The sequence below is a fragment of the Dermacentor andersoni genome, chromosome 1 (genome assembly GCF_023375885.2).
Source record: "Dermacentor andersoni chromosome 1, qqDerAnde1_hic_scaffold, whole genome shotgun sequence".
Classification (NCBI taxonomy): domain Eukaryota; kingdom Metazoa; phylum Arthropoda; class Arachnida; order Ixodida; family Ixodidae; genus Dermacentor; species Dermacentor andersoni.
In genome coordinates, this window is record NC_092814.1 from 347,455,291 (window position 1) to 347,471,175 (window position 15,885).

At 47.4% G+C, this 15,885-nt stretch overlaps 1 protein-coding gene across 1 annotated transcript; it reads right to left on the reverse strand.

The window, feature by feature from the left end:
- Positions 1–252: 252 nt before the first annotated feature.
- On the reverse strand, positions 253–15,456 carry LOC140215370 (sodium/nucleoside cotransporter 1-like). Its single transcript, XM_072285962.1, has 4 exons — positions 14,362–15,456; positions 11,620–11,778; positions 7,869–8,049; positions 253–467 (listed from the first exon to the last, which is right to left on the reverse strand). The coding sequence occupies exons 1-4, from the start codon at positions 14,551–14,553 to the stop codon at positions 397–399; spliced, it is 603 nt and encodes a 200-aa protein (XP_072142063.1). The 5' UTR covers positions 14,554–15,456; the 3' UTR covers positions 253–396.
- Between the last annotated feature and the right edge of the window lie 429 nt (positions 15,457–15,885).

Genomic DNA, 15,885 nt, shown 5'->3' on the forward strand with positions numbered 1-15,885 from the left:
CGCTGTCGGTACATAAAGGAAAATAAACGAAGACGCGCGGTACGGAAACAACGCCAAAAAAACACAAGAAGAAACATTTAATTAGGACGTACTTGACCAGGAAAAGAGCAAAATAGGTTCGAAAATAAATCCGGTACATTGTAGAAGCCAAAAGAGAACACTGCGTCCAATAGGGCGCGGTCGTGACAGCAGCGTTGCTGAAACCGTCCACCAAAGGTATCGAAGCGTTTGCGTAAGAAAAGAAAAAAACTATCGCGTCGAAGATAAACTTTACTGAGAGTGTATAAGTGCAAAAAACAACAACAAAGGCAGGAACAATGATCTGCTGATAAGCAGCCGTATGGGTGATACTGTAGCAGACGTGCTGTTGAACACGTTCGCAATGCATGTCATATGCTAACTGTCCAGGAACTCCGTGGTGTTGAACATGGTGGTCTCGGAAGGAATGCTCGTTGGGGTCAAGGCACCTGCGTCAGAAACGGCGCTAAAATTATTTATTTGTTTTTTTTTGCACTCTATACGTGCAAGTACAGCATGAAGGAGAAGAACAAAACAATATAGTATGTAACGCTCAGGCAGCGCACAGATATTAATGAACTATAGAATACAAGAAAATACAAAAATATAACACCAATTGGGCATACAGAAACATTTTGGGAAAAAAATACAATGTAATAAACACTACAGTTTGCCTAATGCATTCTTGGAGGGATCAAATTTAAGGTTGATCGTGAAGCCGGAATGTTTTTTTATATTTATTAATTTTTCGAAGGATTTAATGCAAGCGTTTGATTTCATTACTGAGTGAAACTTCAACATTTCGTGGGCGATTTCTTCGCAAAGAGATGCGCGTCACAAAACGGATACAGTGGGGCGCAAGAGTACAATAAAACGAGTGCTTTTTTTTTTCTTTTTTTAGTCTCTATGCAGAATTTTTAAAAATCGCCTGTAGTAGATGACACAATTCTAATCCTTGAACTGGATTACTCAATGAGGCGGACCTTACTTGCACGAGAAAAAAACTGCAAAATCAACTAATTTACGAGGCTGCACCAATGAGGCTTTTAAATAATCATTTCGAAGCATAATAGAATTTACAAATGGTAACCAGTGAGTTCGCAAGAGGGTTTCCGCTTGGAATGAGTTTTCAGCTTGTTTCCAGATATTCATTTCCAGCGCGTGAGACAAGCTACATTGGCGCTCCAGTTACTTTTGTGCTTCAATGCATGAAACGGCACTTGGTTAAAAAACAAAAAGTGGAGAAACGGTGCATTTTATTGCAAGTTAGACGGTGCGTGTGTAGAAACTGGCTATCTTTCTACAATGCCTGGTACGGAGGGTTCCTTTGAAGAAAAGCAGAGTGATCCAGCGCTGCGGCTGGATCACTCCAGTTTATGTTCATGGCTAAGCAGAGCACGGTCGTGTAGAACGTACTGCAAAGATCGTCTCCCCATTTGTATGGCCTAGAAGAGTTCGTCGGCAACAAGAAAGCCCCTGACATCATCTGGTAACGGTCGTGGCCTGCCAGCTAATCGCTCGTAGCAGCGCGTTCCATCGTTTATCAGCGGCAGCTCGAATGCCAAGGCGCCAGATCGGCGTCATCCCCCTCTCATAGAATTGCGTCTTACGTCGACAGCTGGGGACGGCCGTTTAAGTATTAAAAATTGTCTTTCGCTTACTTTTGAGACACGTGCCGAAATTTGCACCTGGGCTATTTTTTTCACACATACACGCCTGTTGTCGACTACAGCGCTCGTTTGTGGAGCGGTGGGCGTCAATCGTAAGCTTGCTGACCTTACGAACGTTTGTAGCTTGGTGAATAGCGTCGGCGCAACCGAGCGAACGAGCGCAGCGAACGATGAAAGCGAACCCGGGGCGCGGCGACAGATGAGAGATGGTCATAGGGGCCCCGACCAGCCTGAAGACCACTCGTCCTATTTGCTAGGGTAAAAGTTTTCTACCACTACGGCGATAGCGAAGAGAACGCGAGGAGGAAGGTGCAGCGGAACCATGAGGCGGAGGAGGGGGTTATGACGAAAGCGCGAGAAGAAAAGCCTAATGCCGCGCAAGACGGGCTTTGCGATGACGGTGTCTACGAGATGGCGCTAGAGTAGCGTGCGTCGTCTGGGACAGATTGTCCGCGCCAGCATCGCGAAGTGAAAACACGTATAGAGCTGTGTTCAAATTTCGCATTAGCGAGTATCGTAATCGTCGGTCAATTTTTTTTTCGTAAGATTTTTCGTACGCTAAAGCTTGTCCTTAAATTGGATTTGCGAATTTTACCCCTGGACTGCGCAACTTCATAGCAGAAGAGGGCTTGTAGCCTTGCCGATGGTCGTATGAAGCACACGCTATAAATGTGGGCAGACTATCATCTCTAGATGACTATATTGGTAATGTGCTACATAATTCAACTCCAGCTAATCCAATGCGACAAGCCGCATTTATTATCCCAATCAAAGTCGTAACCTGAAGAAAAAATCGCGCTATAGGCAGAGGGGTCGTTTATACCGTCTCTTCTACTATAGAGTCGTACGCACTCCCTGCATAAATAAGTGCTGCTTTTTTTTTTGTCCAAATTGTATACGACAATTTCCAAACAAAAAACTATTTTGTATGGAACATCACTGCGCCGAAATCCTTCGTCAGCAGCTGGCTGGACAGGGCGAACTCGAGGGCCAGCCGAACAAGCCCTGACGAACTTATCCCATCACTGAAATGGAGACATGGTTTACCGCTGCGAGCTACAAGAGGACGACAACTGAGACTGAACTATATTTCACATTGCAGAACCTACGGCCCGCGTGGGGTGCTTGTTGTTTTTGAACGCATGTTATAGGGCGTGCCGAGGATGTATTATTTATCATGAATGTTCCCAGGCTATAAAGCCCGCGCACATAGACGGGCATAAAGCCACGTGGAAGCAACACGCTCGCTAGTGCTGTTCGACATTTAATGTATGCACGTTCCTCCACAGGGCACTTGCATAAAGCCGATAACCCTGTGCTGCAGTCACGCGACGCTGGTTTTCGCCCGCCATTGTAAGGGATAGACACGGCCAGGCTGCAGTAGCCAGTTACCTGCCCCACCGCGTGCTTGTAAGTTCCAGCGTTACTTCAATGAAATCCCGCATATATACGTGCAGCTCGGCGTTGCTATGCAAGCACTATGTCTACGAGCAGTTCTGGTCGCAAGGTATGCCGTTCGCCCTTATTTCACACTATTGTAACAGTTAGGTGCAGTATATAGTTTGGATTCACCAGTCAGACAGTATATTTAAAAGAATGTCTGCAGTGCACACGTGGCTAATTATTGGTTCTTGAGCTACGTGGCACAGTCGTAATGAGCTGCGTCACCCGCCTAAAGCCATGTATATGCGATACCAGTCACGTTCCTTGATCCAAGTACGATATGCTGGGCAACGATGGCTTCATTAAGCCTAGCCAATTGTGTGGCCATGTGGCATTTGCGATACCATTTCGGTCGTGCTTTATATAGAGACGGAGGGAAAGGAGGAGGGGATGAAAAGAAGGAAGGAAAGGTAGGGATGTCAACCAGACGCATGTCCGGTTTGCTACCCTACACGGGGGCAGGGGCTTAAAGGATGAAAAGGAAGGAGAGGGAGGGAAAGGCACACTCAGTGTGAACACAAGCGGTTCTCCGGGAACGCACAAGAATGTTACACCAGCACACAGGATATCGCACCATGCCAGACTGCTTTGTTTCTTCCTTTTCTTTTTTTTCTTTCTTGTTGGCGTAGCTTGCTCTGATGGCCGCCATGGCTGCACTTCGATGGGGGGAAACGCAAAAACGTCTGTGGCACTTAGATATGGGTGCACCAGATGTTCCATATTAATCAGGGGTGATCGGGGGCCTCCGCTACGGTATGGTTCACATTGAGATCGTGGTTTTGGCACGTAAAACCCGAGATTTCTTTTGCAGTGGAGCTGTTAGAACCTTTCGTAAGCCTCCAGAAACCTGGAGGCTTACGAAAAGGGTTCTACTTAAATTGAGGACGACACAACGAGCTATGAAAAGAAGAATGAGGGGTGTAACGTTAAGGGATAAGAAAAGAGCAGATTGGGTGAGGAAACAAACGCGAGTTAATGACATCTTAGTTGAAATCAAGAAAAAGAAATGGGCATGGGCAGGACATGTAATGAGGAGGGGAGATAACTGATGGTCATTAAGGGTTGCGGACTGGATTCCAAGGGAAGGGAAGCGTAGCAGGGGGAGGCAGAAAGTTAGGTGGGCGAATGAGATTAAGAAGTTTGCAGGGACAATATGGCCACAACTAGTACATGACCGGGGTAGTTGGAGAAGTATGGGAGAGGCCTTTGCCCTGCATTGGGCGTAACCAGGCTGCTGCTGCTGCTGCTGATGATGATGTTTGAACCTCGATGGGTTTCTCTTGGTTTCTCTTGACGTCCACAGCTTCACTGAGCTGGGAGAGAGAGCTGAGAGAGAGTGAAAGCAGAGTACAAAAATAGCGTCGCGCAGCATACAGCGACGCGGCGAGGATGGGTGTAGCCTAGCAGGGGAGAAGTAGCGAGGAACACGGCCTGCATACGTGCCCTCTCCTGTGGCACGCGAGGCAGGGGGGCAGGCGAGGGAGGAGGGGCGTTCTTCTCCGGCAGATGCTGCGGTGCCTCGATGTCCTCCTCGCCCACCAGAGTGGAGACAACCGCGGCGTTTACTATGGCGTTGGCCACACAAATCGCAGGCGCCGTAGTAGACGCCGTAGGGACACATCGCCGGCATTCCTGTGTCTTGTGTGTGGTTTGGGACTACCTTACTGGCCTTCCTCCAGCTCCGCTGGTCTCTGGTGTTTGCGGTAGCAGAGACACGCATAATTTTAATCTGTAATGGATCATGGAGTGATAAAACATTCGACAAACGTTGTAATTCCTGCAATCAAGGCCTCTAGCTCCCGTTGCCGCTTTCGTTTTGTAGTAGCCAACGACGCCGTCGTGGTTCAAGTGCACATCATGCCAGGGTATTCCCCCTATCCCGTTGCGGGTAACCAAGCTAGCCATCACAGAGCCACGTTTGGCGGCGAATTCACTCTACGTCAGTAAACTCGAGAGATCCGTAGTCGAAATCACTCAGTGCGAGTACGTCCTACGGTCGCCCGTATGTCCATCCTTCACGATGTAGTGGAAAGAGTTGTCGCAGAGAGTTGTCGGCATTACGCAAAAGCTAGAAAGTTATCCACACATATTTACGTTCGACCTAAGCGCGAACGCCTTGGCTCCTTCGGCCTGGGGACTTTTTTAAAATGCTCGTATGCCTCGTGCGCTCGCGTTCGTTCATTCGCAACTCGGTGACATTATTGCGTAAAGCTGCCCTCCTTGACAAAATATTACGCACATGCCGGGCACGGTTCTCGCGTCAAGCAACCTGTGCGCATACGCAGAAGCGCTGCGTGGTCAAAGGATAAGCGGCAACCCAGTGCGTGCCGTCCCGTTTTTTTTTTTTTTTCGTTTTACAAAACTAAGCAGACGCTTATTTTGACAACAGGGAAGGAAGGAAAACAAGACATTGTTGTTCCTTCCTGTCGTGTCGTCAAAATGAGTGTCCGCCAGACCCTTGGAAAGACTCTGCTCGTGCGTCGGCGATTGTGGGCGCTCTGGTTCTTCTGCCGGACTTCGTCCAGTCAGCTGTCGGCGATGGATGTCACGGTATACGGGTCCGAAACAGCCGCTCGACTTCGGGTATCGCGCACTGCTATCGCGACAGGCTTCGGACGGGAAGGGCACCTCAGGCCGACCGCGCGAGCTTGCATGCCGTCTGACTGCGCTCACCGCGGCGAGGGCCTCGCCTTGATTGCGAATTGCTTGAAGTGTGTCGCGTGTGCGTGCGTCTCCTGAAGTGGGCGACGTGCGGGTCGCGGACGGTTCACGCCACGAACGGTTGTTTCCCCAGAGAGTGGAGTGGTATCGGGCAAAGTTGGTCCGCCAGAAACGGTTTTTTACCGCGTATGCATAACTGCTGTGTGATCCTTTCCTTTCGAGGGTCTTCCGCCGTACCGCAGCTCAGGCTGTAGAAGCTTAGAGCATTCTCGTTGTTGTTCATTCATGATCGCCGGGCATTTTGCTTCGTCTCTGTCGGAGCTTTGCTTTTTGCCAGGAATGAATTTGATATGTTCCGATTCGTCATTATTGTTTCTGTTTATTTTTCTTTGTTTGTCTCCTTTTCTTTCTTTCTTTTTTGACGCCTGGGTCAGGGCTCACGAATCATCTGTCAGCATAAATTTCCAAAACAGGTGTCCAATAGCTGCGCTTCTAATATAATGACGTAAATAGACTTTGGACGCATACTAGATTGTCGTTCATTTGGACGCATGCTGGCCGGATTAAACTATCTTACATAAAGAAGCAAGAATGCATCATAGAACACAACGATCCTTCGATCATTCCAGATTGCGTTCAAACAATATGCGGCAGGTGAGGGACGCAGAGGCACCGACAACTCAGTGAGAATTAATACTGAAACTATTGACAGCACGAAACGGCATGAAGTACACAACAAAGATACACACACAGGCGCTTGTTCGTGTATCTTTCTTGCGTATTTCGTGCCGTTTCGCGCTGTCAGTACCTTCAGTATGGAATACCAACATGCCCAACGTGCCGTCCTTTTCGAGGACTAATATCACGCTTCCTGCTCGACTGATGTTTGCGTTGTTGAAGTGGGCGCGCAACAGTATAAGCATTTTCTTCCTTGGTGGCTGACAACTGTGCGAATAAACCACAGTCGAGGCGATGTGAGGAACCAAATTTACATGGCTAAGAAAATTGAATTTTGACTATTTTAAAAATTTATTGTTGCCTTCAGGTACACATAAACTTAAATTTTCTGGTCAGTCTAAGCACAAAGCGCTTGTTCGCGGGCCCGGCAAATGCCAAAGCTAATTCCATTTTAACGTGATAGCGTTAGGGGCCCCGTGTCGCATAAAATTCGATGTTGGCAGAATTTAAAAAAAAATTAAATTATGGGGTTTTACGTGCCAAAACCACTTTCTGATTATGAGGCACGCCGTAGTGCAGGACTCCGGAAATTTCGACCACCTGGGGTTCTTTAACGTGCACCTAAATCTAAGTACACGGGTGTTTTCGCATTTCGCCCCCACCGAAATGCGGCCGCCGTGGCCGGGATTCGATCCCGCGACCTCGTGCTCAGCAGCAATGTTGGCGGAATTGTCCGTGAGCAAAAATTTCCACGTGCATTTAGGTATACGTATTTGCCACGCCTTACTATATGACATGCGGTATATGCGGGCTATATTGCCACATCATTTTGTTACTAAAGTTGCTCATACCTTGTGTGATATTCTTGACAAAGTTATTCCTCGCAAATTTGATAATGACATGCCGCAAACAGGTGTCGTGAAAAAAAAAAAAACGCCGACAGCGCACGCCTTTTATGGTAAAGATTCCGAGACTGAAATATTAAAAGTGTGAAACAATAACAGAAACCTGAAAATGATGCAACTTTTTTGGCGCGGCTATGGGGGGGAGTACCTCCGGGATAGGCCTGCGCAAGTGGCCGCTTTTATACCAGAAAGCTCGCCTTCGTGCATAGCGCTCGCTGCGAGCGTTTCCCGGTAAACATTACGGTCACATAAGCTTCAGACACTCTAGCTGCAGTTGGCCGGAAGAAGCAGCCATGGATCTTTGAATGCTATCGTGTTCCATACTCTTAAAGGCGAAGCTTAAGCGTCATCAAATTTTTTTTCTCGCGCGGAATAAGCATTGACTTCATTGTACTTCGCTATCTCTCGACTGCGACTGCCCTTATCAGATGCCTTAGTTTCTTTATCTCAACATCGGCTGGAGAGAGGCTAGCTCTGAAGATTGTGCAGATACCTGCCACGCAGGCGGTCATAACGTCGCAGAGCGCACCGGCGGCCACCGCTCGCAACCCGATCGCCGACAGGTCCTCCAGGCGCCGCTGTCCCCAGGTGGACCAGGCGGACAGCTGGATGCCCAGGGAGCCCAGGTTGGAGAATCCAGCCAGCGCGAACGTCACCATGGTCAGCGAACGAGACTGTCAAGAGAAGTGACATGCGACCGCGTCGGGCTCCAGCTGCAGTCACCGCGGCATGATGGTCATTCGCGCAAGAGCGTCTGGTGATGACCGTCTTGGGCACGAAGTGGCCTGGTTTTCGCACACTCGAACGTTCCTCGCCCTCGTTGGCACATGTCATGAACACAGGGGTCGAACTCGCAGTTTTTCGTTCGTAAGAACTTTTCCGGATTGGGGGCCTGCTGCCTTCGCTATATAAGGGTGTCTTTTTTTTTTGTGTGTGTAGCTGTGCCATTCTTTTTTAAAAATTGCCTGTGGCAGATAGCACAATTCTAACGCTTGAACTAAATTACTCGATGAGGCGCCCATTACTTCTACGAGAAATCGAAATGATTTTTATTAACTACTTTAGGACGCATATTTCAATGTACGAATTGTAGCGAATGAATTTGCAAGGTGTATCGACTTGGAAAGAATTCTGAGGATGGCGCCGGCTTCGAGATATGTGCTGTCAAATTTCGATGAAGATGCACAGTTGTTCAACTTACTTTTTACGAACACGGTGTTTTATGCATTGAAGAGAAAAAGTAAATGGTACGCCAACGCATATCGTCGGACACTTTGAAAATTATCATTTCGAAACTGGCGCAGTCGTGAAAATTAGTTCCAAATGGACACGCCTTGCGAACTCACCGGCTACAACTCGTAAATTGGAATATTTGCCGTAAATTATTCAATTTAAAAAAAAGATAACGTGTGTATTCTGTTAATTATTCAATTAAGCATTTTTATTTCTCGTAGAATTAAGTAATGACCGCCTCATCGTGTAATTTAGTTCAAGGGTAAGAACTGTGTTGTCTGCCACAGACAATTATTAAAAATTCAGTGCAGCTTAAGAAACGAAACTGGTATTTAATAAGGTCGCTGTCATAGCTCTTCTTTATTTTTTTACGGATTTAACGCAAACAGTTTTTACAGCGAAACTATTAAATTGGTAAATCGGTATTCTCACGACAGAGGAATCTGCTCCGTCTGACGTCACCCAGTGACAGAGGCCCCTCAGCCGCTCCTACATTCTTCACTGTCCCACACAGAAGGACGCGCCTCTTCCTTCTCTCCCGCGCGCGCTTTTTTCACCTTTACTGAGGTTCACCTTTACTGAGTGATTTGGTCCTATAAGATAATTTAGCATGAGAAAAATAAAAATCATACCGGCACACCGAGGCCTCGGGACAGCTCCCGAGTTTATGTACTATCTGCCGGGCCGGATGGAAAGTGAGATTTTGCGCAAGTACTACGTGCAAACAACGCGTGAGTATTTAGTATATCTTGGCGGCGTCTCCAGCACGCCAAATGTGCAGCGGGGACACCAAAGCTGTGACCTTGACTGGTCCACGGTTTAGGGGCTCGGCGTGTCGGGGGTGTATAAGATCGACTGTCGGCGATATTTAGTATGCGAGCACCACTAGAGTGCCGCGATGCGGGCACTCTCCACTCGTAGAGCAGTGTCGACGACCTCCGAAGACACTTTCCCCCTAACTCGGATACAGCAATTCCGTAGATTTCCCCAGATTTTTGTAAGACACGGTTGCTTAGTTTGTCAATATGGTTTCTCTAAATATATTTTTTATTGTACAAATGGGCTGCCAATGCATATTGTTACATTTATTGATGAGCTGGTTTTAAAGTTTAATATACTCGCTACATTCCAGCTAGAAGGATGTCGCAATGCAAGTTGTACGGTCGACCGATTCTTTAACAGTCCTGCAAAAGCGTCGACTGGCCGGCCGGTCAGCGCCTCTAAAACAGCGGGAAGCGACGAGGTCAGCAAGAGCAAGCGCACGCGCACCAAGTTCACTGGAAGCGCAAGTTTCGTGTGCTATACGCTATTTCCATACTAGCACTACACAGCCTCTGGCTCGATTAACTCGGTGCAAGCTCTCCGGCCTATCGGAGATAACGGCTTCCAGAGAACTTGGTGCGCGTGCGCTTGCTGACCTCGTCGCTTCGCGCGGTTAGGAGGCGCTGACCGGCCGGCCAGTCGACGCTTTTGCAGGACTGTTAAAGAATTGGTCGACCGTACAACTTGCATTGCGAATGTAGCGAGTATATTAAAACTTTAAAACCAGCTCATCAATAAATGTAACAATATGCATTGGCAGCCCATTTGTACAATAAAAAATATATTTAGAGAAACCATATTGACAAACTAAGCAACCGTGTCTTACAAAAATCTGGGGAAATCTACGGAATTGCTGTATCCGAGTTAGGGGGAAAGTGTCTTCGGAGGTCGTCGACACTGCTCTACGAGTGGAGAGTGCCCGCATCGCGGCACTCTAGTGGTGCTCGCATACTAAATATCGCCGACAGTCGATCTTATACACCCCCGACACGCCGAGCCCCTAAACCGTGGACCAGTCAAGGTCACAGCTTTGGTGTCCCCGCTGCACATTTGGCGTGCTGGAGACGCCGCCAAGATATACTAAATACTCACACGTTGTTTGCACGTAGTACTTGCGCAAAATCTCACTTTCCATCCGGCCCGGCAGATAGTACATAAACTCGGGAGCTGTCCCGAGGCCTCCGTGTGCCGGTATAATTTTTATTTTTCTCATGCTAAATTATCTTATAGGACCAAATCACTCAGTAAAGGTGAACTTCAGTAAAGGTGAAAAAAGCGCGCGCGAGAGAGAAGAGGCGCGTCCTTCTGCGTGGGACAGTGAAGAATGTAGGAGCAGCTGAGGGGCCTCTGTCGCTGGGTGACGTCACACGGAACAGATTCCTCTGTCGTGTGAATACCGATTTACCAATTTAATAATTTCTCTGTAAAAACTGTTCGCGTTAAGTCCGTAAAAAAAAAATAAAGAACAGCTATGACAGCGACCTTATTAAATACCCGTTTCTTTTTTTTAAGCTGCGCTGAATTTTTTAATAATTGTCTGTGGCAGCCAACACAGTTCTTACCCTTTAGCTAAATTGTTACCCTTGAGCGCGGTATTGTTAAAGAATCGGTCGACTGTACGTGCTAGCACAGCCTCCCGCTTGGAGCCATATTCGCAGAAGACGTCAGCATGTTGTTACGTCTCGATACGGCGATGAGAATTCCTTAGGCGTTTACCACGAGGCCGTACTGTCATCAGCGCACGCCCAGTCGACGACGTGGGGGCCGGCATAAAGTGTGACGCGCAAACAAAGGGGCGCACTTCGAGGCGACAACAGCTGCCGCCCTCCGTAGAAGCGGTAACTACCGCGAAGACCACTCTACCCGACCGTGACTCAACCAGGGTCGCGGTCGGGTTTTAAACGCATTGGCGTTTAAATTTTGGTGACTTAGACTCACCAAAATTCTGCTTAAGCGGGCTCACTCGGACTCGTAACATAATAACATGCACCACCCAATCGTGCTTGCTCAGACTCACTGGTCGGTATACGAGTCTCCGTGAGCCGACTCAAAAGTGAGTTTGCCGACCTGTGCCTCTACCAGTACGCAGAATAGCACTATTCAGACATTTCGGTGAGGCAAAGAACGGCGGCAGGATAATCAGCTGTTCCTTAATTTCCCCTCTCCAGTTTGGACGCGAGAGAGCGCACCGATATGAGCCTCGCCTGGGCGTAGTTGCTCAGTTCCATGAAGGCGACCATTTCGTCCACGTAGGTCTTGATGCCGACGATCCCTGCCACCAGCACGTACTCGCTGTAGGGCACCCCCAGAATCAGTGCCATTGGTTGTAGCATCAGGCCCACCAACCACTGCACACACAGAGTACACGGAGCGCCACTCCTTTACATGGCCGCTAATATACACCAGTCCCCCTGCGTTATAACCTTGCAGGTTTGACCAACTGTAGCGCCAAGAAAATGCAGGAACAGAACGCGAAGCACACAGGTTACGATGCTAGACTTCAACTCTGGTTTCGAGTCGTACTTTTATTATTATTTTTTTTTTGGGGGTGGTATGTTTCAATCATATGTAGCACGCATAGACTGACCTAACTTTCTAATCTCGCAGCCGTTGTGCTTCACAGAAGCATGCCGCAAAACGAGCAGATGCTATTGCGTGAGGGCTCATGTGATTCTGCATTTTTGTAAACTACCACTAATTAGTAATGTGAGTTCATTTTTTGTTTCTTATATTTGGGGGGAATTTGTACGGTGCATGGAATTTAAACTGATTCGCATCGCTGATGAGACGTCTGCAGTTGTTCATTTACTTGCTTTTTGTTGTCATACTGTGTTATTGTATGTGTTCGTATCTTCCACTCCTGTAATGGACCTTCATGGGCTGACAGTATTATTAAATAAAATAAATAGATAAAATAAAAATAAATAAATATTTAACGGCTATTCTTCAGACCAGTATATGTTCTAAATGTGCTGCTAAGTTAACCGTTGGAAAGTTAACTAGCTAATTGTTGATTGCGAGATAACAGAGGAGAACACCGCACAAAAAAAAAGACACTGGGAGCTTCAGATGGCAGCATGTACAGTTAGTTTTATCTGCACAAAAGGCCTCGCGCTTTCCTTGTAGGGGGAGATGTGCCTCAGAGATCCATTTTCATTAATAATATAGGTAATTAGATAAACTGTAGAACATTTTCTGCTATTTTCGACTAATAGTTTACCTTTTAACTAACTTACATGGTTATTTTTCTGTGCTTCCTGAAATTGAGAAAAGTAGGGTTTCTTGTGCAATGTTTGAGCTTCATACCAGCAACAGGGGAGTGTCATAAAATAGGCTATACGGATTTTTATAAAGGAATAACTGCGAATAACCTTCAAAAATATTTTATTTTAACCTCACTATTCAAAATATAAGCTTAACTTTGGTCATCGAGACAATGATGATTGGTTTCCTAAATTGCACATCACCAAGTTTACTGCAAATTAGAATAAAACCTATATACTTGCAGTTTACGCATTTCTGTGTATGCGCATGCAAAATTTGACCGAGATTGAGTCACATTATGCACAATAAATTTTGCGCACAAGTACTAAAAACAGCGCAAGAATGAAAAACGAGAAAAACGAAGTTGAATGTTTCTAAACATGCTGAATACTATAGCATGTTATCAATTTGCGTGAAATGCGACCAAAGTGCAGACTATTCTTTCCAGCAGAAGTGCAGGCTTCAAGCTCTCCTGCTGCGCAGGTGGTAGGCTCAGAACCATTGCGAACCTCCTCCTCCAGCCAGCCTTTCATTGCTACACTGCAATGACGAAATTTAGCTCCAGCTGTCTGTGTTCCAGGGATTCTTTTGTTTCTCCCTTGATCTTCTCTGGTTGCTCAGAGCGATTAACACACAAGGAGGAAAGAAGCCCAACTCCTACCTCATCAAAGCCCTTGTGGCCTTTGGTGAACCACAGCTGTACAAGTGGCCATCTGCGCAACCTTGCGTGAAGAAATTATTGTTTTTGGACGCAGAAACCAAATTTTGTGTTTGAGAGACTCGGCAGCATTTTATGACATGGTACGACTGCAACAAAACAACAGCTTTCACTTGTAGGCCTCTCATATGTGGGAAGCAGGGGCTTCGCCTCAGCGCTGGTGAAAAGTGAAGATCTCACTTTTCGCCTCATCTCACTGCTGGTGCTCGCTTGTGGTTACACCAAGAAAGCTCACCATCTGGACCAAACTTGTAGCTGTGAGCCCCGTCACTAATGAATAGAAAACTGTGGCCCCTACAGCTACCATGCCTCGGTTATATATAGGCTAATTTTGCGCATTTTTCTGGTGGGATCGTTTGCTGGAAAATTGGGTCGTTAGAGGACGTTGGCTTGTTGAAGCAGGATTTGGCAGTAAAAGTCCGAAAAAATGATTTGAAAAAATGTAATTATTCGAACCGCATCTCCCCTTAAGTCTCTCGCATGTGTGACACCGCTGTTCGGCAGCTGGAACACACGGGGCATTTCGACTGTTGAAATTCAGTACATAATTTAGGTATGCTTACTAAAGCTTTCTCAACATTTGAGCAGCTGCTCAAGCAACACACGCTCGAGCTGGTGCCTCTGTCGTAGAACCGTCTTTGCGGACCCCCAAGTTCTATTATTGTGCATTCATGATAACTTCATCACAGCGACACAGGTCAAGGTAAGTGCCTCAGCCGAATGCGTACACACGTACACTTTAGGAATGCAATAACTACAAAAAAAACCCTCATTAGGTATGCAGAATGCAAATGAGACGTACATTCGGCATTTCTGTGCGAAGCATATACAGGAAATGCAGCTCTCACCTCTAGGCGCCATGCTTAGGCGGCCAAGCATTTGAGGCTTTTTTTTTTTTTTCAGAGTTTTTCGCATTCGTTCGGGCTTCTGCAGGCGTAACTGTGCATACCTGGACATCGACGACGTGCCATCCTACCGTCTCGGTAGCCTGGACCAGCGCGGAGTTGAGCAGGTCCAGGAAGGCGATGATGCCCAGCAGGTTGACGCACATCAGGGCCAGCACGCGCACGTTGTTGCGAATGGCGTAGAGCGACGCCTCGAGCCAGTTCTTCTCCTGTCGGCTGCGCGCGTCCAACAGCATGCGCTGGCATTCACGACGAGCTCGTGTTAGCCTAGTTCTGGGAACATGCGACAACGACAAGCAGGCCTTCTTTCTGGGGTTACGCAATGAAATCGAAAAATCTAGTCCTCGAGCAATTTAGAGATGACGTGGTGCCACTAATGAACTTAAGAGACAGTGAAACTTTAGCTGCGCCTCCCTTTTTTTTTTTATCAATTCAAACAGTCGAGGTATGAACCTGGAGGCGGGGTTTTGTGGCTTGTGACAATAAAGTGAGATGAGGAGAATGGATGGGATAAAAGGCAAAGTGAAGAACAAATAAAGTGGTGAGCGCAGTGACTAAGGGGCAGCGAGCGGTTTGATTTTTTTTTTTTTTTTTTTGTACACCAACAGACAATGATGTCAGGGAAAGCATATAGGGGGAAAATGAACTGTTGTTTTAACTGAAGTGCAGGAATATTGAGGAAAAGGGAAATGTTAGTTGACGAAAAGACAACTTCGCACAGGTGGGTTCCGAACCCGAGCTTTCCACCGGTAACCACCGGTGGTTATGTTATTGGCTGAGTTTATACTTCCGTCGTCGGGACACTTATGTGCTCGAAAAAAAAAAAGAAGACACATGCAAGGCGGTAAACCTCATCAAACCGCAATGGCTTGCTGCTGAACACGAGGTCGCGGGTTCGATACCGGAATATGCGAATGGGCGTACGGTTTGGTAATCCATACTGGATAGCAAACCGACGACGACGAGTCGTCTAGTCTTTTTGCTGGCGCTGTTCTATTCACTTCTATACCGCGCTGGGGCGGCCACATTCGTACATGTGACGTAATGCAAAAACGCTCGTGTATTTACATATGTAGATGGTCGTTAAATACAGCCTCGGGTGGTCGAAGTTGTTACGAAGCCCGACACTACGGCGTCTGTCATAGGCCGCACGTTGCGATGGGACGTTAAACCGCTCTTACGATTGGCGTTTAATGCCCATTCCTAATAACAAGATTGTCCAAAGACTCTGCCGTGCCTCATCGGAAAGCGCAGGGTAGCGCCCAAATTTCTGCGGGAGACTCGGGCGGTTCGATCTGGCTGTAGCTGTAACAGCGATGTACCAGCCCCTTGGTGTGTGTGTGCGGGAAAAAGGGGAGGCACTCCTTCCGCGAACTGTGATAACTCAACGTTTCCACCACCCCGGGGAGCTCGACGATTCGGAGACAACTGGACCAGCGGGTTACCGCCAGCGGAGGCAAGAACGTGCAACTTCGCCTAAGATAGAGAAAGCAGCCGCCAGTCACCGACCGCACTGAGTACATGCCACGTGACGTTGGCGTCAACGAACGCCCGCCTATGATTATGGC

Bases quoted from the DNA above. Each gene is read 5' to 3' on its own strand.
- LOC140215370 (XM_072285962.1), bottom strand. From the start codon at position 14,553: ATGCTGTTGGACGCGCGCAGCCGACAGGAGAAGAACTGGCTCGAGGCG. The intron at 8,050-11,619 runs GTGCGCTCTCTC...TTCTCTTGACAG, and splicing joins CCCAGGCGAGGCTCATATCG to TCTCGTTCGCTGACCATGGT. The intron at 468-7,868 runs GTATCTGCACAA...TTTCTGACGCAG, and splicing joins TATGACCGCCTGCGTGGCAG to GTGCCTTGACCCCAACGAGC.